Source organism: Hemitrygon akajei, chromosome 16, assembly GCF_048418815.1.
Source record: "Hemitrygon akajei chromosome 16, sHemAka1.3, whole genome shotgun sequence".
Taxonomy (NCBI): Eukaryota; Metazoa; Chordata; class Chondrichthyes; order Myliobatiformes; family Dasyatidae; genus Hemitrygon; species Hemitrygon akajei.
In genome coordinates this window covers 5,773,788-5,798,355 of record NC_133139.1, presented here as the reverse complement: position 1 = coordinate 5,798,355, position 24,568 = coordinate 5,773,788, and the positions used below count along the sequence as shown (strand labels likewise).

The window sequence follows — 24,568 nt, the reverse complement described above, 5'->3', positions numbered from 1 at the left end:
CTGCTTTCCTGCAACAGTTCTCCTTGTAGATGTGCTCAGTGGTCAGGAGGATTTTACCAGTGTTGGACTGGGCTGTATCCACTACTTTTTGTTTTTTTTTCCATTCGAGGGCATATCTGTTTCCACCATCACCCGTGGCAGCCCAATCCATTCTCTGTTAAAACTTGCCCACGTCTCCTTTAAACTTTCTCTCCCTCACCTTAAGTGCAAGTCCACTAGTACTGGACACTTCTACCCTGGGAAAAAGGATCTGGCAGTCTCCCCTATCTATATCTGATAATTTTATATACCCCCATCAAGTCTCCAATGCTAAAGACCAGGGGTTCCCAACCCTGGGTCCACAGAGCTTTCAGTTAATGGTAAGGGTCCATGGCATAAAAAGCTTGGAAACCCCTGCTTTAGGCCAAACAACCCAAATTTCTCCAAACTCTTCTCTGGCTATCTACTCTATGCCAAGTCACTTCTCATCCTTCTTCTCTCCAAAGAGAAAAGCCCTAGTTCACTCAACCTTTCCTCATAAGACGTGCTCTCTAATCCAGGAAGCGTCCTCCTCCTCCGCACCGTCTCCATAGCCCTCATATCTAAATGAAGGGCGGGTGACCAGAAATGAACACAATATTCCAGGTGCGCTTAATCAAAGTTCTTTACAGCTGCGTCATGACCTTCTTGTTGGTTGTCCATTGTATACGCCAGTGACAGGAAACGAGGGCAGAAGAGACTTTAAAGTTGAAAAGCCATCACACTGGAAGCTGTTCCACTCGACCTCAGCAGTCTGGGTCCAGTGGTTCGAGTAGTTGTCACAGCTGGGGCCTTGCTTGGTTGCAGTGAACGACCATGACTTCTGCGCTCCATCATGCCCCTCGCTCTCCACAGAGCACTGCAGAATCGCCTTTCTGACCATTGGATCTCATGGTTGATCTCATCCGCCTAGTCCGCTGGAGCTGACTTTGAACTTGACTTCCTCACTCTTATACTATTCCCTGGCCAATGAAGGCACCTTCTTTACCTGCTTGACTATCTTCAGGGAGCCATGGACTTGGACCGCAAGATCCCTCTCAATATCAAGATTTACCATTCAGTATCTTTTCAAATTCAATGCACATAATTACTACAGTACATACAGTACTGTGTAAAAGTCTGAGGCACATACATATAGCTAAGGTGCCTAAGTCTTTCACAGGACTGTAGTAATTTTATGTTTGCACTGTACTGCTGCCTCAAAAAAAAAACTCATGACAGATGTGAGTGATGATAATCCTGATTCTGATATGGGTCTCTATTGTGGACTGCGAGTGGGAAGGAGGCAGGGCGAGGGGAATCATGGTTGGGGAAAGGGGAAGGGAGAGGGGAGGGAGCAGGAAGCATCAGAGAAACATTCTGTAACGATCAATAAACCAATTGTTCGGAATCAAATGACCTTGCCTGGTGTCTCAGGGCTGGGTGTGTCTGCACCCATGCCACCCACCGTCCCACCACTCCTTCGCTGCCACTCGTCCCAACCCCCTCCCAAGGCGCTCCACCCTCGTCGTTCCCAACATCCTTTCCTCCCACCAGATTTACACACTCGTTCTTTGCTCCACAAATACAGTACTGTCCAAAAGTCTGAGGCACTCTAGCTATATATGTATGTATCTAAGACTTTTGCATTGTACTGTATATTTGCATACAGTTTAATTTTCCTGCTGTTTTGAGGAAGTAGAATTCAGCCTGCATTTCTTGGCAAGCAGCTTCTATATTTATCTGACCCTTTGTCCTTTTACACCAGTGTGACTTCTTCTTTGATGATTGATCTTTCAGAGATGTTTATGCAAGGATCCAAACCAGCGACCAAGGACAGGAAGTGTTGCAGTCAAAATCAGCAGATTCTTCCCCACCACTGAGTACATCTACAAGGCACCCTGCCACAAGAAAGCAGCATCCATCATCAAGGACGTTCACTGTCCAGGCCATGCTCCCTTGTCACTGCCACCATCAAGAAGGAGGTACCTTAGGTTCCACGCCACCAGGTTCAGGATCACATATTACCCCACAACCATCAGGCTCCTGAACCGGCATGGATACCTTCACTCACCACAGCACTGAGCAGATGCAATACATGATAATATAGAAAAAAATAAACCAATTAAAGTAAATATATAATGTGTACTAAATAGTTAAATTAAAAATAGTGTAAAAATAGAAATAATAAAAGTGAGGTAGTGCTTATGAGTTCAATGTTCGTTTAGGAATCGGCTGGCAGAGGGGAAGAAGCTGTTCCTGAACTGCTGAGTGTGTGTCTTCAGGCTTCCATACCTTCTACCTGATGGTAACAATGAGAAGAGGGCATGTCCTGGGTGATGGGGATCCTTAATGATGGATGCTGCCTTTCTGAGACACCACTCTTTGAAGTCGCCTTGGATACTATAGAAGCTGGTACCCAAAATGGAGCTGACTAATTTTACAACTTTCTATAGTTTCATTGAATCTTGTGCAGAAGTAGCATCACCTCCCCATTCCGCACCCCCCACTGCATACCAGACGGTGATGCAGCCTGTCAGAATGCTCCCCACGGTACATCTGTAGAAGTTTCTGAATGGTTTAGAGGACAAACCAAATCTGCTCAAACTCCTAATGAAATATAACCACTGTCTTGCCCTCTTTATAGCTCATCAATATGTTAGGACCCGGTTAGATCCTCAGAGATCTTCTTGCAATTTTTATATATATATATATATATATATATACAGTACATTCTTTTTGTAAATTATATTAGTTTTTTATGTATTGCGCTATACTGCCACAGAACAACAAACTTCACAACATTCGTCGATGTTAATAAACCTGATTCTGATTCTGAAACACAGGAATTCTCACAACGGTCTGCTTTTGCAGGAGCTTCCACGGAGATTTTGGCCAAAGTTACAGTAGAAATGCCCGGTGAAGTATTCCTCCGAGACACTTCTTGCCAGGTAAACGGCCTCGTGACTGCTTCAGCTATGATCAGGAGCAGTGTTCACAGGGAATAATGCATGCCAGGAAGGGATTAATACGCGAGGCATAATTTTAGCGTGATTGGAGGAAAGTTCAGGATGGATATCAGAGGTAGGTATTTTTACACAGACAGTGAGGAATAGGTGAAATGCCGTGCTAGGGGTGGTGGCAGAGACAGATACGTTAGGGACGTTTTAAGAAAGTCTTAGATAGGCACATGGATAATTGAAAAATGAGGGTCTATAGGAAGGAAGGGTTAGATTGATCTTAGAATAGGTTAAAACATCGTAGGCCGAAGGGCCTGTACTGTGCTGTAATGTTCTATGTTCTGTGTCAGGAAGGAATTTAAAACATTTTGAGAAATTAATTTTTAAGGTGTGAATGGACAGAAAGAAATAAAATCCACTGGTCACTAAAATTAAATCAGGATCAGTATCCGAATCACTGGCATACGTCTTGAAACGGTTTCTTTTGCAGCAGCAGTACATAATAATAAAAAGCTAAAAATTACACTAAGTATATAAAAATTAAAATAAGTAATAAGTAAAATAAGAATAAGGGGTAGGCCATTTAGAACGGAGTTCAGGAAAAACATTTTCACCCAGAGAGTTGTGGATCTATGGAATGCTCTGCCTCAGAAGGCAATGGAGGCCAGTTCTCTGGATGCTTTCAAGAAAGAGTTAGATAGAGCTGTTAAAGATAGTGGAGTCAAGGGATATGGGGAGAAGACAGGAACGGGGTACTGATTGTGGATGATCAGCCATGATCACATTGAATGGTGGTGCTGGCTCGAAGGGCCGAATGGCCTATTCCTGTACTTACTGTCTATTGTCTATAAGTAATGCAAAAAGAGAAAAAAATATATTGAGATAATGTACATGGGTTCATTGTCCATTCAGAAATCTAATGGAGGAGGGGAAGAAGCTGTTCCTGAAACTTTGAGTGTGTGTCTTCAGGCTCCTGTACCTCATAATTTTATAATTATTAGGTACTTTATAATTAGAACCCTGTACCTAATAATCCTAATAATTTTTTAACTGGTGCTACTTTTAACTTGGGGCAGGTTTGTATCCTAATAAAAGGATATACAATTTCTGAGGAAAAGCTTTGTCTTTTTTCCACATTATTGCAATAACATAAGCAACGACAGTTCAGCCTGACAACAGGACATTCCGAATGATCTCAAAGGAAAGGATACTATTTCCACAGGGAAGGAATGTTCCAGGTTCGATTGTGCACTCACCTCCTTCCATTTCCTCTTGCCAGTTCCTACTGCTGCCTGCAGGGGAGGTAGGTGAGGGATAGAATTCTCCACCTGGGCTAGTGTCAATATCATCTTCCATCGAGCCTGACTTGTGCCTCTTACTCCTGCAAAGGATTCAAAAAAAGAGACTGTGTTTATTGCTGAACATAGACGGCTCAGATGTTATATTTTCTGGTCTCTTTCACTTCAGTGCGCGCTGAGAATAACAGGTAATGGAAATTAGCTCCCAAGTGTGCGATATATTAATATTTTTTTCCACCGGTGCAAATGGTACTAAGTTAATGGGAGCTCTCTCCATGAATATACAGAGGTTCACCAGGACACTGGCTAGATTGGAAGGCATAAGAGAATGGGCAAACTTGGGTTGTTTTCTCTGGAGTGGTGGAGGCTGAGAGGAGATCTGATAGAGGTTTATGAGATTATGAGAGACATAGATAGAGTGGACAATCAGAATCTTTTCCCCAGCAATGAGATGTCTAATATCAGAGGACATGCATTTAAGCTGAGGAGGGGGACTGAATTCAAAGGAGATGTGAGAGGCAAGTTCTTTACACAGAGAATGATGGGTGCACTGCCTGTGAAGGTGGTCGAGTCAGATACATTACAGCTTTATTAGATGCTTAGGTAGACACATGAATGTGAGGAAAATGAAAGATAAGGACGTTGTGCAGGTGGTTTAGTTGGCCATTTGATTTCTAATTTACTTGGTTCAGTACAAGTTTGTGGGCTGAAAGGCTCATTCCTGTGCTGCACTGTTTTATGTTCAACTTTCCATATAAACAGTTTGATAGGTTTCAGGTAAACTTCAGGCTTTGTGGCTTGCTATGTAGGCAAATATAAAAAGGGAGATGAACGCTATTAGTTTCAGAGACTTGTCATCAGAAAATAATCAAAGTAATGCAGTCTGCATCTGAGCAAAAAATAAATACAGTATACACAGACCTCAGAAAGTCTCCATTTAGAATGTTCTGCCTGTGGTGTGTGGAATATTTCTGTAATATTGGAAATGTATTGTCTGATTAAGCATTCTTTGTTGTTTACACAATTTTTTTACGAGTTAAATGCAAGAAGTATGTGAATGGCATACGTCACTATGGCACCATGACGTAAGAGAGCACCTCACTAGAGTGAAACAAAGCAGACGTGTTTTCCCCAGACACGCATGGTTTTCTTTCGATTAGGTTCCAGTTACGAAACATAACTCTTCCTTTATGGACTTAAACAATAAGGTCTTGCTGAGCAGAGAAGCCATGCATTTATAAAGATAAAGATTAGCTTCATTTGGCACATGTACATTGAGACATACAGTGAAATGCACTGTTTGCATCAACAAGCAGCGCTGTCTGAGGATGTGCTGGGGTCAGCCCGCAAGTGTTGCCATGTTTCCAGCACCAACACAGCACGTCCATAACTTACAAACTCTTGTGCTGTGTGCTGTTGGTACTGTCTTTAGCACCTTGGCCCGGAGGAACACTATTTCATGTGGTTATATGTGGTCAAATGATAACACTGGACAGCAAGTGTTTTGCTCCTGAAGACTTTTGGGTGTATCTTATGGATTTTGGGCTGCTGCTGATGAAAATCATCATGAAATTTCCGTATCATGCACAATTTTTTAAAATCACCTATATTTGTTATTTCAATTCATAATTCAAGTCGTTGTGTTGCCCACAATGTACGCAGAAACCATGAGGTGAAACATGTCACTAAAGATTCATTTTCTGCATTCCTATTTAGTGTTATTCTCTGTAAATCTTGGTGCTGTCTGTGACAAGCATGATGAGTGGTTTCACCAGGACTTTGCGGTCATGGAAAAACGGTGTCAGGGCAACTGAAATCCGTCAATGCTGACTGATTATTGTTCGACACTGAGTACAAATGAAAATCATCAACAAAACATCTTTAGCTTAATTGAACCATTGCAAAGCATCAGCACCATTATGCAATTAAACACATTCTATCCAATGAAAGTTAATTTCTTGTTTCTCCAAATTATTACATGACACAAGTAGTCTGAAATCATATTCGTGTTCAGCTTCACCGGGTCTATCATAAACAAAAAAAGTTCTGAGGAAGCAAATCTTTCAAAACAATTTGTTGTCCAGTGTAAATAAACTTAATTTGAACTTACTAGTGTGTATGCCTTTGGAAAGTGGAAGAAACCGGAGAATGTGGGAGGCAACCCACATAGTCCATTAACTCAGGATTTTAAAACAACTTACTCTGTCATCTGAAAGACTGATGGCATGAGGTACATTGTACAATGTTAATAAAGGCTGCCCTTTTTATTAACACAGTTAAAGTTCAAAGTTCAGAGTAAATTTATTATCAAAGTACATTTATGTCACCATGACATAAATCACCCTGAGATTCATTTTCTTGCAGACATTCAAAGTAGAACAAAGAAATACAATTGAATCAATGAAAGACGACACACAAAGACTGACAAGCAACCAAAGTGCAAAAGAAGATAAACTGCACATACAAAAAAACAAATAATAATAATAATAAGTAAACCTCTGTGAACTTCAGTTCTGAATGTTATTTGTTTACTTTTATTTGCATGATTTGTCTTTTTTCTGGACATTGAGTGTTTGACGGTCTTCTTTTTAATGGGTTCTATTGGGTTTCTTTGTTTTGTGGCTGCCTGAAAGGAGATGAATCTCAAGGTTGCATACAGTATATATACTTTGATAATAAATGTATTTTGACCTTTGAATGTTAAATTAATAATACTGAGAACACGAGTTCTAAAGTCCTTGAAAGTGAGTCCATAGGTTGTGTTCAGTGATTAGTTCTGTGTTGAGGTGAATGAAGTTATCCAGGTGAGTGAGTAAAGGGTTGAAGGATAAACCCTGCAGATGCTGAAATTCTGAAATGGAGCAGGAACTGCTGGGAATACCCAGCTGGTCAGACAGCATCTGCTGGTCCAGTTTCTCCCCATCTGTATTGGAGCCAGTTGTAGCTGCTGATAACCCAATGACCCACAGACCCAGCTTCCTTCAGTGATTGTGGTTGCTCCATGCAAGTAGAGTTAGGAACTCAACGCCCATCGCCTGTGTCTGCCAAAAGGCCAGTTCCAGGCAGAGAAGACAAGGGTTGAGAACGGGATCGGCAGTGGGTGGTGGACCCATGATTTTGTTCTACAGGATATCCAAAGCATGATGGGTCAGCACTTTGGATCTATAATGATCCTATCTCATTAGAATCAAATAAAACAATGTACTGAAATCTAAAGACAAGAGATTCTGGAAATCCAGAGTACACAGACAAAATGCTGCATGAACTCGGTAGGTCAGACGGTGTCAACAGTTGATGTTTCGGTCTGAGACCTTCATCAGGGCTGGACAGGAAAGGGGAAAGGAGCCAGGATAAGGTGGGTGGGTGGGGGAGGGAGGTGGTGAGAAGCTGGGAGGTAATAGGTGAAAAAGGCAAAAGGCTGAAAAAGAAGGAATCTGATAGGAGAAGCGAGTGGACTGTGGGAGGAAGGTGATAAATCACACCCCCACTAATCTAGAGAGAGAGTCATTCACCTGCCCCTCCTACATCTACCATCTTCACCACTGCCCAGCCAGACGAAGAGTGCTGGAATGGTAATGATTTTGTTCATGGGAGTTCAGCTTCCGTTGCTCTCAGTAACCCATATCAGCCCAAATTATTGGAATCATTTGACACTTCTCTGATCAAAGGCTCTAACCAAAATCAGCTAGTTAAAAAGAAAGCAGCGGAAGTTGGCACCTTACTGACTTTGCAGGAAGATCATGGCTGTAGTTATAAGTTCAGCCTACAGCGTGTGCAGGTTCCCGATTAGTCAGGGTGTCAAAGGATATGAGGAAAAGGCAGGAGAATAGGGTTGAGAAGTTATGCTAGAGCAGACTCGATGGGCCAGACGACATAAATCTGCTCCAATGCCTTATGGTCTTATGGTTATTGGTCCCTCATGAGCTGCATCGTTCAGACACATACCCACTTGATGAGCTGCTAGGCAGAGTCCTCCTCATGCCTGTACTTGGTGGGTTCAGTTCATAGGCTAAGTGTCCTTGTAACTCTCCGAGAGAGAAGTTCGGTCCTGCTCCCGTCACAATGGGGGCTGAAAATTAAAGGTTATCAAAACAGATTAAAATCTCTAAACACAAGCAAAACACACTAAATGCTGGAGGAATTCAGCAAGTCAGGCAGTGTCTATGGAAGTGAATAAACAGATTTGGGCTGATACACTTAATCAAGACTAAAATCTCTCAATCAAATCTAAATTAAAATCTCTAAGCAAACTTGGGTTTAAAAGTTAGTACAAGCCACAATGAAGCCTGAACTGAAACTGTCATTTTGGGATAGCCAGTTTAACACTGAGTAACTGTAACCACAGAATACATGGGTTGAGTGATTCACATCCAAATGTTCACACTCATACAAAATATACAGAAATTTGTGAAAATAGTTATGGTTATACAGCACCACCTTTTACAAGGATAATATTCAGAACCAGAATTAGAATCAGATTTATTATCATTGACATATGTCATGAGATTTGTTGTTTTTGCAGTTGCTGTTCAGTGCAATAAATGGAATGAAAGGGTTAACTTATGAGGAGTGTTTGATACCTGTGAGCCTGTACTTCCTGCAGGTTAGAAGAACTGGGGGGGTGGGTGGGGGGGAGGGAATCTCTTTGAAAGCTATTGAACATTCAAAGGCCTAGATAGAGTGCCGATGGAGAGAATGTTTCTTATAGTGGAGAAGTCTACAGCCAGAGGGCACAGGCTCGGAATAGAGGAGAGGAGGAATTTCTTTAGCCGGAGGGTGATGAATCTATAGAACTTATTGCCACAGATGGCTGTGGAGGTCAGGTCATTGGGTGTATTTAAAATGGAGATTCACAGGTTCTTGATTAGTCAGGGTATCAACTGCTATGGGGAGAAGGCTGGAGAATGTGTTTGAGAGGGATAATAATCAGTCACGATGGAACGGCAGAGCAGACCTAATAGGCCAAATAGCCTCGTTTTGCTCCTATGTCTTATGGTCTTACATAAAATGTGATTATGTTATGATCAGAAATATCTTAAAAAATTAGTAAGCAGTGCAAAAAGTGAGCAAAATGGTGAAGGCTTTGAGTGAATATATTCCCCAAAAACCTTGTTAAAACTTCTAACTAAACAAAGCAAAACATTGTCTCCTGTTTCTTCCAGCCACATTCTGATACACATCTGAATGGTTGTGTTCCACCATTGTAGCAAGTAGCCTTTGATCTTTATACAGAGAGAGAGAGAGAGAGAGAGAGAGAGAGAGAGAGAGAGAGAGAGAGAGAGAGAGAGAGAGAGAGAGAGAGAGAGAGAGAGAGAGAGAGAAAGGAGAGAGTGGAGAGAGGAGAGAGAGACAGACAGAGAGGAGGGAGGGAGGGAAAGAGAGAGAGGAGAGAGGGAGGGTCAGAGTGAGAGAGTGGAGAATGAGAGTGTGAGAGAGCAGAGAAAGTGAATGTGAGAGAGAGGGAGAGGGGAGAGAGAGAGAGTGAGAGAGAAAGAGAGATAGAGAGCGAGAGAGCAGTGACTGTTCCTTGCATGATGGCCTAGCCACCTCAGTGGAGACAGTTCCAGGCCAAAGTGACAAAGGATGAGAGGTGACTTGATAGAGGTGTAGAAGATGATAAGGATCATAGATCGAGAGGAAACCAAAGACCTTCCCAGGACAGAAATGGTTAATAGAGGTGGCATAATTTTTAGGCGATTGGAGGGAAGTATGGGGGGGGATGTCAGAGGTAGGTTATTTACACAGTGAATGGCGGGTTCATGGAATGCGCTGTCAGGGCTGGTGGTAGAGTCAGGAATATTTGAGATTTTTAAGAAACTCTTAGACAGATACATGGATGATAGAAAAATGGAGGGAATGTGCAAGGGAAGGGTTAGATTGAGCTTAGAGTAGGTTAAGAGATTGTCACAACATGGTGAGCTGAAGGGCCTGCACTGTGATGTAATATTCTATGTTCTATAAACATATACTATAGCTTTTAACTTTATTGAATATTCATGCTAATGTCCTCTTAAGGTGATGGAGGATAGTTTAGGGGAGATGTCAAGTAGTTTTTTTACTCAGAATGTTGGAATGCACTGCTATGGGTGGTGGTAGAGGCTGATAGATTAGGAACATTTAAAAGGCTCCTAGAAAAGCACATGAATGAAAGAAAAATACCACTACAATCACTCTTGGCAGGGTGTTCCATGCACCCAACCGCCCCTATGTGAAAAACTTGTCTCTGACATCCTACCCCCCAGAGCTATCTGCCAATAACGTTAAAATTATGCCCCTTCCTATAAGTCATTTCTACCCTGGAAAAAACGTCTCTGGATGTCCATTCAATCTATGCCTCTCATCACCTTGTACACCTCTATCCAATCACCTCTCATCCTCCTTTGCTCCAAAGAGAAAATTATTAAATTATTCTTAATGAATAATTTTAAAACAGCATCATACCTAAAATATTTTTTGCCTGTTTATGTACTTAAGTTACAAAAGCCTGCTATTTTTTAAAACAAATAATACATGAAACATGTATATATTTGCTTATTTATTGACTGAACTATAGTGCAGAATAGGCCCTTCTGGCCTTTCGAGCCGTGCCATCCAGCAACCCCTGATTTAACCCTACCTTAATCACAGGACAATTTCCAATGACCAATTATTAACTGGTATGTCTTTGGACTGTGGGAGGAAACCCAAGTATTCCATGGGAAGCATGTACAAACTCTTTACAGACGGTAGCGGAACTGAACTCCAAACTCTGATTCCCTTCTCACTAACTGCTAGGCCACTGAGGCACAGTAAAATGACTATCAAGTTTGTATAAGTGGCATAAATAAAAATGACACTTACTTCTTGATACTTGCACAAGCTCATTTACATTGAAGACACCTGAAGTCACAAAACTTTCTTGAAAATCCGTGTGTTCTGTAAAAGACAAGAGATTGAACTGTTTCTGCCTCTCTGGAAAGGTAAAGAGCATGAGAAATACTTAGTGTGAGTAAAGATATGGGGGAAACTTTGCACATTGCACAGGTGCAACATGGGTGTCCCTTAAGTCACAAGATAAACTGACAGGAACAGCAACGAGTCCAAAAAATACTTCCAAGCTTCAGGATTCAAGATGTTTAATGTCATTTCCAGTACATAAGAGTAAAGGAGAGTGAAATAACTGTTACTCTGGATACGATGCAGCACAAAAAAAACACAATAAGATAAAGAACACAATAATAATATACACAATAAATATAAATACATGTTACCTTCTATACATAGATTGATTGTACGTCCATAACGTGATGCTAGGCACAGGAATGTCTGTACATAATGTGACTGACAGGAAGAGATAACGCAGTGGTGATTGGGGGTGTGGAGGGGTGGGTTAGTGGGTGGAGGTGTTGCTCAGCCTTATTGCTTGGGGAAAGTAACTGGTTTTGAATCTGATGGTCCTGTCATGGATGATACATGACCTCTTCCCTGATGGGAGTGGGACGAACAGTCTGTGAGCAGGGTTGGTGGGATCCTTTATGATGTTTCTGGCTCTTTTTTGGCACCTTTCTGAATATATATCCTTGATGGTGGGTAGGCTGGTGCCAGTGATGTGTTGAGTGATCTAGCTGTGCCATTATACTTTGCCTTTTCCCATGCTCACCCTCACAGCTAGCATCCATGTTGAAGTGAGAGGGCAGCTGCATCAGAATTACACATGGCACGTCAGAGTCAAAATCAGAATCAAGAGTCAGAATCAGTCTATGAGCAGGGTGAATGAATTAGTACAAACTGTGTCATTAAACCTACCATACATTAATAAGTCTGCTCTGCATAAAACTTAAAGAATTCTGAAGCATCGCCTCTCCTAAAGTCCTTCTGTGGTCAGCTCTTCCAAAGTCCAAGAGTAATCAGGAATAGCGAATGTGGGACAGTGGAGTTTGTTGGTGAAGAACCAAACAGCTTTGTATTACCTTGCGCCTAGGAAGTTCACTCCTCACTTGTAGATGAAGCCCACCCAGTGAACTCCAGCAATGAAGATCACTACCATTAGGAAGATTACACTTGAATCCCAATCATTATCTCCATGTTCTGTATGATATCTCTAACAATTAACTATCAGCGCTGAACTTTGCATTCACAGTTTGCAATTTTCATTGTGTAATGATCTGTGCTGTGACACATTACATGGCTTTATGTATGTCAACAATAAATGCCAAGTTTTACTCTCGCTCTGGAAAACCAAACTCAGAATCAGGTTATTATCACTGATATACATCCCGGAATTTTTTGTTTTACAGCAGCATTAAAGTGCCTGACGTAAAATTATTACAGGTTACAATAAGAAATATATGAAAATATAAAAGTGCAAAAAGGGAGAAAAATATTGAGATATTCAGTGAATTTCAGTGAGCACAGTGAACACATTTATAAAAGGACAAAGTTGATTGGTAGAGTAGAAGGCTTTTCAAGAGAATTTTGAAGTGAAGGAAATGGAAATGCAGCAAGATTTAAGAGTGGCTGGCATTATGCCATTGAACTAATAATCATTAGGACCAGTGGGCACAGCCTCAGAATACAAGAACATCCCTTTAGAACAGAGATGAGGAGGAATTTCTTCAGCCAGAAGGTGATGAATCTTTAGAATTCAATACCACAGATAGATGTGGAGGCCTAGTCATTGGGTAAATTTAAAACAGAGGCATTCAGTGAATGGTGAACTCAGTGAGCTTCATCATGGGCCCGAGCATCCATAGTATCCAGGACAGCTTCAATGAGTGCTGACTCAAAAAGTCGACGTCCTTCATTAAGGACCCTTACCACCCAGGCCATGCCCTCTTTTCTTTGCTACCATCAAGGGAGAGGTACTGGGGCCTGAAGACACATACTCAATGATTCAGGAACAGCTTCATCCCATCTGCCATCAGATTTCTGAATGGACAACGTACCCATGAAAGCTACCTCACTACCTTTTTAGCATTACTTATTTAATTTAACTTTTTAGTGTGTGTATATATATACACACACACACACATAGAATTAGGCCAATTGGCCCATCAAGTCTGCTCCATCATTCAATCATGGCTGATCCTTTTTTCCATCCTTCCCTCATTTCATTCTCAGAATCATCATTGTGAACCTCTTCTGAACCCTCTCCAATGCCAGCACATCTTTTCTGAGATGAGGAGCCCAAAACTGTTCATAGTACTCAAGGTGAGGCCTCACTGGTGCCTTACAAAGCCTCAGCATCACATCCTTGCTCTTGTATTCTGGACCTCTTGAAATGAATGCTAACATTGCATTTGCCTTCATCACCTCCAACTCAACCTGCAAGTTAACTTTTAGGGTGTTCTGTACAAGGACTCCCAAGTCCCTTTGTATCTCAGATTTTAGGACCATTAGAAAATGAGGCTGGAGAATTTTCTCCCCATTTAGAAAAGTGTCTGCACATTTATTTGTTCTACTAAAGTACATGAACATGAATTTTCCAACATTGTAATTCATTTGCCACTTTCTTGCCCATTCTCCTAATCTGTGTAAGATCTTCTGCAGCCTACCTCAAACACTATCTGCCCCACCAATCTTTGTATCATCTGCAAACGTAGCAACAAAGCCATCTATTTCAACATCTAAGTCATTGAAGAAGTGGTTCCAACTCCGACCCTTATGGAACATCACTAATCACTGGCAGCCAACCAGAAAAGTAACCTTTTATTCCCACTCAATGACTCCTACAAACAGCCAATGCTCTAACCATGCCAGTAACTTTCCTGTAATACCATGGGCTCTTAACTTGGTAAGCAGCCTCATGTGTGGCACCTTGTCGACGGCCTTCTGAAAGTCCAAATATACAACATCTACTGCATCCCCTTTATCTATCCTACATGTAATCTTCTCAAAGAATTCCAAGAAGTTTTTCAGGCAAGAGTTTCCATTAAGGAAACCATGCTGAGTTCGTCTTATCTTGTCCTGTGTCACCAAGTAATCCAATCCTCATCTTTAACAATTGACTCCAACATCTTCCCAACCACTGAGGTCAGGCTAATTGGTCGATAATTTCCTTTTTGCTGCCTTCCTCCTTTCTTAAAGAGCGGAGTGACAGTTGCAATTTTACAGTCCACTGGCACCATGCCAGAGTCTAATGATTTTTGAAAGATCATTACCAATGCCTCCACAATCTGTACTGCCACATCTTTCAGAACCCTTGGGTGCAGTTCATCTGGTCCGGATGACTTATGCACCCTTAGGTCTTTCAGCTTTTTGATCACCTTCTCTCTTGTAATACTAACTGCACTCACTCTCTTCCCTCACACCCTTCAACACCTGGCACACTGCTCGTGTCTTCCACAGTGAAGGCTGATGCAAAATTCTCATTTAGTTCACCTGCCATCTCCTTGTCCCCCATTATTATTTCTCCAGCCTCATTTTCTAATGGTTCTATATCCACTCTCATCTCTTTTAGTTTTTACATACTGTACTTAAAAAAAGCTTTTATTATCCATTTTGATATTATTTGCTAGCTTGCTTTCATATTTCATCTTTTCCCTCCTTTTGATTCTTTTAGTTGCTCTCTAGGTTTCTAAAAGCTTCTCAATCCTCTGTCTTCCCACCAATTTTTGCTTTGTTGTATGCCCTCTCTTTTGCTTTTACATTAGTGTTGACTTCCCTTGTCAGTAGTTGTACTATTTTGCCATTTGAGTATTCCATCGTTTTTGTACTACATCGATCCTGCACCTTCCTCAATTTTCCCTGAAACTCTCACCATTGCTGCTCTGCTGTCATCCCTGCCAGTAGCTCCTTCCAATTTACTTTGGCCAACTCCTCTCTCATACCACTGTAATTCCCTTTACTCCACTGAAATAATGCTATGTCAGACTCTGCTTTCTTCCTATAAAATTTCAAGCTGAACTCAATCATATTGTGATTACTGGTTCCTAAGGGTTCTTTTACCTTAAGCTCCCTAATCATCTCAGGTTCAGTACATAACACCCAATCTAGTATAGCTGAGCCCCTAGTAGGCTCAATGATAAATTGCTCTAAAAAGCCATCTTGTAGGGATTAAACAAACTCAGTCTCCTGAGATCCATTACCAACCTGATTTTCCCAATTGACCTGCATGTTGAAATCTCCCATGACTATCATAACATTGCCCATTTGACTCGCCTTTTCCATTTCCTGGTGTAATCTGTGCCACATCCCAGCTACTATTGGGAGGCCTGTATATAACTGCCATCAGGATCCTTTTACCCTTGCAGTTTCTTAAGTCAACCCACAAGGATTCAACATCTCCCAATCATGCATCAGATCTTTCTACTGATTTGATGCTATTCTTTGCCAGCAGAGCCATGCCACTCCCTATGCCTTCCATCCCTCCGATACTATGTGCAACCTTGGACATGTAACTCCTAACTACAGCCATCCTTCAGCCACGATTCAGTGATGGCCACAACATCATACCAAACAATCTTTAAAAGTGCAACAGGATCATCCACCTTATTTCTTATACTCTGTGCATTAAGATATAAAACTTTGCTACCTTTTTTGATTCTGCATCCCTAATGCACTCATGGTATTGGCTGCAATTACGTCCTATCATCTGGCTGCAATTATGTCCTATCATCTGCCTGCCCTTCCTGACCGTCTGACCACACAGTATCTTTGCTTTTTTACCATCCATCCTATCCTGAGTCCCTTCACTCTGGTTCCCACCCCCCTGCTTAATTAGTTTACACCCTCCCCAACAACCCTAATAAACCTGCCTGCGAGAATATTGGTCCCCCTTGGGTTCAGATGCAACCCATCACTTTTGAAAAGGTCATACCTCCCCCAGAAGAGATTCCAATGATCAAAGAACCTGAAGCCTTCCCCCCTGCACCAGCTTCCACCAGTAATCACGGATACCGACTTACTGAGGCATTGCCTATTGAACATAGCTGGGGAGGGTAGTTCCCATGATGGAGCTGGCTATGGTTACAACCCTCTGCAGCTTTTTCCGATCCTGTGCATTAGCTCCTCTATACAAGAATGTTCTCCAGGGTACATCTATAAAAATTTGCTGGAGTCTTTGGTGACATAACAAATCTCTCAAATTCCAAATGAAATATAGCTTCTGGCCTGCCTTCTTTGTAATTGCATCAATATGTTGGGCCTAGGATACATCTTCAAAGATTTTGATTCCCAGGAACTTGAAGCTATACTGTGTCTGATTGTGGTTAAACATCCCAGCAAATCAGTTAAGATCAACTCCAAACAATAGGGATTTCTGTTAAGCACACCCAGCTCTAATGAAATCATTACCATCTTGCAGAACATTATAAAGGGTTCTAAGAGATGTCATAAATAACTGGCAGTATTGTTTGTGGACCTTGTCAAGGGCTGTGACTCAATGGGCCACAAGTCAATTAAGGATAAAGATAAATTTTATTTGTCACAGGTATACTTTTCTTCTTCTTATGCCCGTCATCCCTGTTGGGGCACAGGGTATCAACAATAGCTCTGTCCTGAGCCAATCTTTCAGCATTTCAAGGTGTAGAGTCATAGAAAACTTTATTGGAGGGGGATACACAATGCCCTACAAGACATCTTTAAATGTGAAATACCCTTAGAGAGTAAGACCATATATTTTGGATATATACCTCAAGAATGGTTGAAAAGAGATAAACATTTAATGAATATACTGTTGGTGGCTGATAAAAAAGACTCTTACTAGGAAATGGTTATCACAGGAGAGCCCAGCTTTAAATACATGGATGGAAATTACAATGGACATTTATAAAATGGAGAAGATAACAGCATCTGTTAATCATAAGCTGGAACAATTTGATTCATCCTGGGGAAAATGGTTTAACTACATAATGCCTCATAGGCCTGATTTTATTCTCACAAATCAATGAATCTGTTGTAAAAAAAAGATCACTCCCTACTTGTACATAGTTCTTTCCTTTTGCTTGTTTTTTCTTTCCACTCTTTTCTATAAGTGTATACCTCAGATAAATACTTTGTGGAGATTTGTGATATATATGATTATATGATATATATGTACAATGTCTGAAATACATCTTATGGAAATGTTTGTTTGATGATGAACTTCAATAAAAAAAATTGCAAAAAAAAACTATGGGCTCTTCACTCATCCAGTCCGTTCTGAACCATTTAAACTGTAATCTATCTGCACCTGGACCATACCTCTCCCACCCATGTACCTAACCAAACTTCTCTTAAACCTTGAAATTGAGCAGATGGAATTTAATGCAGACAAGTGCAAGATCTTGCTCTTTGGGAGGACCAACCAGGTCCTACATAGTGAACACTGAGGAGTTTGGTAGACAAAATGATCTGGGAATAAAGGTACCGTACATAATTCATTGAAAGTGGAGTCACAGGTAGATAGGGTCATAAAAAAAGCTTTTGGTACATTGGCCTTCTTGAATCAAAGTACTGAGTACAGGAGGTGGGATGTTATGTTGAAGTTGTATAAGACATTGGTGAGGCCTAATTTGGCGTATTGTGTGCAGCTTTGGTCACCTACTTACAGGAAAAATATAAACAAGGTTGAAAGAGTGCAGTGAAAATTCACAAGGAGGAGGATTTGATAGAGGTATACAAAATTATGAAGGGTGTAGATAGGGTAAGTGCAAGCAGGCTTTTTTCACTGAGGTTGGGTGGGACTACAACTAGAGGTCATGGGTTAAAGGGGAGAGGTGAAAAGTCTCAGGGGAACATGAGGGGAAACGCCTTCACTCAGAGGGAGATGAGAGTGTGGAATAAGCTGCCACCACAAGTGGTATTTGCAAACTCGATTTTAATATTTAAGGAAGTTTGTATAGATACATGGATGGTAGGAATATGGAGGGCTATGGTCCCGATGCAGGTAAATGGGAATAGGCAGTTTAAATGATTGGGCATGGACTAAATGGGCTGAGGGGCCTGTTTCTGGGCTATACTTTTCTATGACTCTATAACTATGGCTAGGTACTTTATAATTCTAATCTTGTACCTCATAGTTCTAATAATTTTATAACTGGTGCTACTTTTAATGCAGAGGAGGGCTAGATCCAAATAAAAGGACACACAATTTCTGAGGAAAAGAGCAGAAAAAAATAGCGTGGTAGTGTAATAACTGCCGGGCCATGAGTTCAGGTTGTGGTTACAGAAATGAAGTAACTGTCATCTGCTAGGAAATGTAAAAGAAGGTCTCAGTTGCAAATTCAATTGAAAGTTGAAATAAGGTCAGCCTAACATTACGTCAGCTCCCGAAGAAATATGTTATCATGTTAACTATAATACAAATCTGGTTTGTGGTAGCATTTTGGCATTCAGAGGCAACATGGGTTAAAGCAGATAATATACTGTAGCACCCACACCATGTTTCACACTAACAGCTCTGCCCACAAGAAAAGACTAGCTACTTCCTGAACTTGGTCTTTCCTGTCATCAGACAGATAGTTGGGGGGGGGGGGGTTGCCTATTCACGCACAGGTACTTCCTCCCCTCCCTGACCTTCCTCCTCCTACAGATTTCTGTTTGAGTGTCTTGAGCAACTCCTCACTGCCCACTTCTTCTGCAGCACAGTTGATTCTGTTTTTGAGTAACAGTTAAAAGCTATGACAGTCATGATTACTGAACTTTCCAGTAACTGTTTTTTTTTTCTCTCTCTCAGCTATCAGTTAACCACATCAAAAGTTCTGTTTTCTGGGGAATTTTTAAAGCAGCTGCTGGAACTAGAAAGTCACCACTAGCCTTAACCCCAAGAGGTGGCACACAAAACGCTGGAGGAACTCAGCAGGTTAGGCAGCATCTGTGGAAAACAATGAACAATTGCTGTTTTGGGCTGAGACCTTTCGTAAGGACTGGAGAGGAAGGAGGCAGAATCCAGAATAAGGAGGTGAAGGGAAGGAGTACAAGCTGACAAGCTGGCAGATGATGGGTGAGACTAGGTGAGGGGGAAGGTGGATGGGTGGAGGTGGGGGATGAAGTAAGAAGCTGGAGGTGATAGGTGGAAAAGATAAAGGGCTGAGTGCGTTGAGGTTGCGAGAGTTCATCTTCAGGTTCCTAGGTACAAGCATCAACAGCAGCCTGCCCTGCTCCAACCACATTGACTTCATGCCCAAGAAAGCATCACCAAGGCCTCTACTTCTTCAGGAGGTGAAAAACAAAATTAGCATGCCCCTGTCAAGTCTTACTAGCTTTTACAAGTGCACCATAGGAAGCATTCTGTCTGGATCCAAAACGGCTTGGAATTGCGGCTGCCCTGCTTGTGACTGCAAGAACCTGCACAGAATTGTGGACACAGTTCAGCAGATCACAGAAACCAGTCTCCCATCCATGGACTCTGTCTAAGCTTCTCGCTGCCTCAGTAAAACAACCAGCATAATCAAAGACCCCACCACTCTAGACATTCTCTCCTCTCTCATCCTCCATCAGGCAGAAAATACAAAAGCAAGGAAGTATGTACTGCCAGGCTCGAGGACTGCTTCTACCCCACTGTTATCAGGCGCTTAATGGTCTTCTTGTACGATATGTTGGACTCCTAGCCTCACAGTCTGCCTTGTTATAACTTTGCACTTTATCGTTTACCATCTTGGGCACTAGCCCACGAAGTACCCAGGACATCTTCAAGGAGCGGTGTCTCAGAAAGGCAGCATCCATTATTAAGGACCCCCAGCACCCAGGGCATGCCCTTTTCTCACTGTTACCATCAGGTAGGAGGTACAGAAGCCTGAAGGGACACACTCAGTGATTCAGGAACAGCTTCTTCCCCTCTGCCATCTGATTCCTGAATGGACATTGAAGATTTGGACACTACCTCATTTTTTTTAATATACAGTCTTACTGTTTTTGCACATTTAAAAAAATATATTCAATATACATAATTAATTAATTTATTTATTATTATGTTTTATTTTATTTATTATTATTATTTTTTCTCTCTGCTGATTATGGATTGCATTGAACTGCTGCTGCGAAGTTAACAAATTACACGTCCCATGCTGGTGATAATAAACCTGACTCTGGTTCTGACCTGCAGTGTATATTTCCATTAACTTTTACACTTTATTCTGCATTGTTAATGTTTTACCTTATTCTAGCTCAATGTACTGTGTAATGATTTGATCTGTATGAACAATATGCAAGACAAGCTTTTCACTGCATCTTGGTACATGTGACAATAATAACGAATACTTAAGATGTTGTGGGAAGGAAGGGAGCTTGCTGGAACCCTGGCAAAAATTCTTGACAATTTCAAAAGCTAAACTATAGCTAATGTTGTGCCTTTGTTTAAGAAGAGCCAGGGTGGGGGGATAGGGGAATAACTACAGGCTAGTGAGCCTTACACCTGAGGTGGGGAAGTTTTTTGAAGGGATTCTGAGGGAAGCACATTCTCACCTTTACTCTACAAGTGTACCGTGGAGAGCATTCTAACAAGTTACATCACTGTCTGGTACGGAGGGGCCGCTGCACAGGATCAGAAAAAGCTGTACAGGGTTGCAAACTTAGCCAACTCCATCATGGGCACGAGCCTCCCCAACATTGAGGACATCTTCAAAAGGTGATGCCTCAAAAAGGTGGCATCCATCATTAAGGACCCGCATCACCCAGGACATGCCCTCTTCTCACTGCTACCATCAAGAAGGAGGTACTGGATCCTGAAGACACACATGCAATGTTTCCGGAACAGTGTTTTTTTCCTCTGCCATCAGACTTCTGAATGGACACTGAACCCGAGTACACTATCTCACTACTTTTTCCTCTCTCTTTTTGCATTAGCTATTTAATTCATTTTTTAAATTTATAATTCTTATTATAATTTATAAATTTTTATATTGCAATGTACTGTTGCTGCAAACCTGATTCTGATTCTGAGACAGGACTGATTTGCATTTGGAGAGGTAGGGATCGTTGAAGGATAGTCAAAATGGCTCTGGCCATTGGAGATCATCTCTTACCAAAATGGCTGAGCTTTTTAAAGAGGTGACAAGAACACTGATGAGGTCAGGGACTTCATCAAGTGATTTAGCAAGACCTTTGATAAGGTCCTGCATGATAGGCTGGTCCAGAAGGTTAAAACGTGGGTTCCAGGGTGAACTAACCCACTGGGTACAAGTGAGCTTGGGATAAGAGTTAGAGAGTGTAAGAGTAGGGTTGTTTTCAGATTGGAGGTTTGTGACCAGTCATGTGCCACAGGAGCCTGAACACAGTCTGACATGGAGGGGCCACTGCACAGGTTTGGAAAAAGCTACAGAAGGCTGTAAATTCAGCTATCATGGGCACTAGCCTCTCCAAGACTGAGGACCTCTTCAAAAGCTCATCCACTTCAAGGTTCAACATGTTGTGCATTCAGAGATGCTCTTTTGCACACCACTGTGGTAATGCGTGGTTACTTGAGTTACTGTCACCTTCCCGCTGAACTAGCCTGGCCATTCTGCTCTGACCTCTCTCACTAACAAGCTTTTTCACCCACCAAAATGCCGCTCACTGGATGTTTTTTGTTTATCGCACCAATCTCTGTAAACTTTAGAGACTGTTGTGTGTGAAAATCCCAGGAAATCAGCAGTTTCTGAGATTCTTAAACCACCCCGTCTGGCACCAACAATCATTCCACGGTTAAAGTCACTTAGATCGCATTTCTTCCCCATTAAGATGTTTGGGCTGAACAACAACTGAAGGTCTGGACCATGTCTGCATGCTTTTATGCATTGAGTTGCTGCCACATGATTGGCTGATTAGATGTTTGCATCAACGAGCAGGTGTGCAGCTGTATTAAAGTGCCCACTGAATGTACTTATGGCAAAGGGTTCTCAGCCTCATTTATGCTATGGAACAATGCCATTAAACAAAGTGTCCATCGATCCCAGGTTGGGAACCCATGATCTAGAGCTTCTAAAATTTGGATTTGACTTCAACATTTAAAAGAAGTCTGGATAATTATATGGATGGGCAGGATATAGAGGGCTATGGTCCAGGTGTGGGTCAATGGAACTAGGCATAATTATATTTTGGTACAGACTGGATGGGCTGAAGGACTGTTTAAGTGGAACAGTGCTCTATGACTCTATAAACAATAATTGAAAGAGAACAGAAGGACAGCCTGGTATGATCACGGTGCTAATTTACTTTCTAGTGAATTCTTTCTTAGGTTTGCTGTACAATTTGTATTTAAATTACAGTGGATTCTGGTTAATTGGCCTTTGGCTAATTGGGGCAGCAGTTATTTGGGACAACTCTTAAAGAACAAAATCAAGTTGAGAAAACACCCAGGATTTCCTTTGTTTATTTGGGACACTGCCACTTAATTGGGACAGGAGACTGCTGCTGAACAGTTTCCAACTGGCATCAGTCACGTGCACTTGTGTGGTCTTTAGGCTCTACAATATGTTTCGAGAGAACAATTTTAAAATAGTATCACTTGCATGTGTTTGTGTTCAAAAAGCAGTGAATTCTGTCACTGACAGTTCACAAGAAACAGAAGTAAGACAATTCAGAACTGTTTTGCTCACTGCAGTTACAAGCACTCAGGCTTGGAGAAATGGCTGGGAGAGAAAGTGAAATTACTTCACTACTTCAACAAGCTTGGAACTATGAAGATTTGAAGGTTTCGACAATCACCTTGAATGTTACAATGAAAATGAAGATTTGGAGAATGCAATCGTCAAAAGCATTGTAGGAAAGCAGTCCATTATCTTCACTAGGTATCAAGATAATGAACTGCTTTTGACGATTGCAGTATACACTGGATGAATTTCTACAGTATGTCTATAACCATGAGGAGTTAATACACTGCTTTATAGTACAGTAGTAGTATTGGTAATGCTATAATTTATTCTGTATTCCATTAAAATACATAATATATTACTCAGTTAAATGGTAATTTTCCTTTTTTTTAATGCCTTTTTATTTATTTCCATGAGTCTTTGCTAATTGGGCAGCCGTTTAATTGGACCAAAATGTACTGGCCCTAATATGTCCTAATTAACCAGAATTCACTCTATTTTCAAAAATATATCAGCCTACCTGCTGTTATATTCAAATTGTTGTTTTACCCTTTGAGAAAACTGAGTTTATCATCACAAAATAAAAATCTCTGATGACAGTGCATGATAATTAATGTATTACCAGCTGTTGTAAATCAGGCTTTACGATACACTACACTGTACATTGTATTATCAGAAACATTTATTTACAGTGATATTTATTTACTGTGACTAAGTGCAACTCAGGTTTTATTATGCAGCTCCGTGGGTGGTTTATGGGTGCTTTGGATTCTGATTTCTATGAATGTGATTTATTCTGCGATAATAATAAATAATGACCTTTGCTTTCTCAAAATTCCTTTACTTATTGCATATACAGTGAATTCTGGTTAAGTAGGACACACTGGGACCAATACATTTTTGCCTAATTAAGCAGCTGTCACAATTAGCTGAAATAGTTAAAAAGGTAAAAAAGAAGACAAACTGTTGTTTATCTGAGTAACAAATTATTTTATTTAAAATGAATACAGAACAAATTAGAATACTGCCAATACCACTACAGAACTATAAAACTGTGTATTAGTTCCAAAGCAACACACACAAAATGCTGGAGGAACTCAGCATTTCAGGCAGCATCTAGGGAAATGAATAAACAGTTGAGGTTTCGGGCCAAGACCCTTCTTCAGAACCCTGTTAGTTCCAAATACTTATCCAAGGAGGAATTCATCCATGTCATGTTCTTTTGACTGTAAATGAACAAAATCAGCACCGACACTTAGTGCAGATAATGGACTGTCTTCATATAATCCTATCGATGATTGCATTCTCCAAATCTTCATTTCCGTTGCAACATTCAAGATGCATGTCGATGCCTTCAAATTCTTCATAGTTTCTAACTTGTTGAGGTGGTGTTTTCATTTCATTTTTGCTCCTGGCCATTCTGGCATCTCAAAGCCTGAATGCTTGAAACAGCAGTGAACAAAACAGTTCTGGATTGTCTCACTGCTTGTTTCACACCAACCATCAATGACAGAATTCACTGCATTTTTAACACTATTTAAAAACTGTTCACTCTAAGCTGGAGTAGTGTCTAATACATAGATAAGTGCGCATAACTAACGCGAGTTAGAAACTATTCAGCAACAGTCTCCTGTCCCAATCAAGCCGCATAGTAGCCAAAAAAAGGAGGGGAATCCTGGTTATTTTTAAATTAGTTTTTATTCCTTAAGAGTTGTTCTAAACAAGTGGCTGCCCTGATTAACCGATGGCCTAATGAACTGGAATTTGCTGTACGTCAGTAAGTTTAGAATGAGGAGGGTATCCCATTGCAACTTGCTAAATATTGATGAGCAGAAGAGGTTTTCAA

The 24,568-nt window shown here is 41.1% G+C and overlaps 1 protein-coding gene across 3 annotated transcripts in view; it reads right to left on the bottom strand.

The window, feature by feature from the left end:
* nfic (nuclear factor I/C) overlaps positions 1 to 24,568 on the bottom strand; it is a 464,113-nt gene that overhangs the window by 142,460 nt on the left and 297,085 nt on the right. For all 3 annotated transcript variants that reach the window (XM_073068141.1, XM_073068140.1, XM_073068142.1), the window contains exons 4-6: positions 11,096 to 11,170; positions 8,201 to 8,324; positions 4,214 to 4,338 (exon numbers count right to left, since the gene is read on the bottom strand). In XM_073068141.1, coding sequence (XP_072924242.1) covers positions 4,214 to 4,338; positions 8,201 to 8,324; positions 11,096 to 11,170 — 324 coding nt within the window. The remainder of the gene's footprint in view (positions 1 to 4,213; positions 4,339 to 8,200; positions 8,325 to 11,095; positions 11,171 to 24,568) is intronic.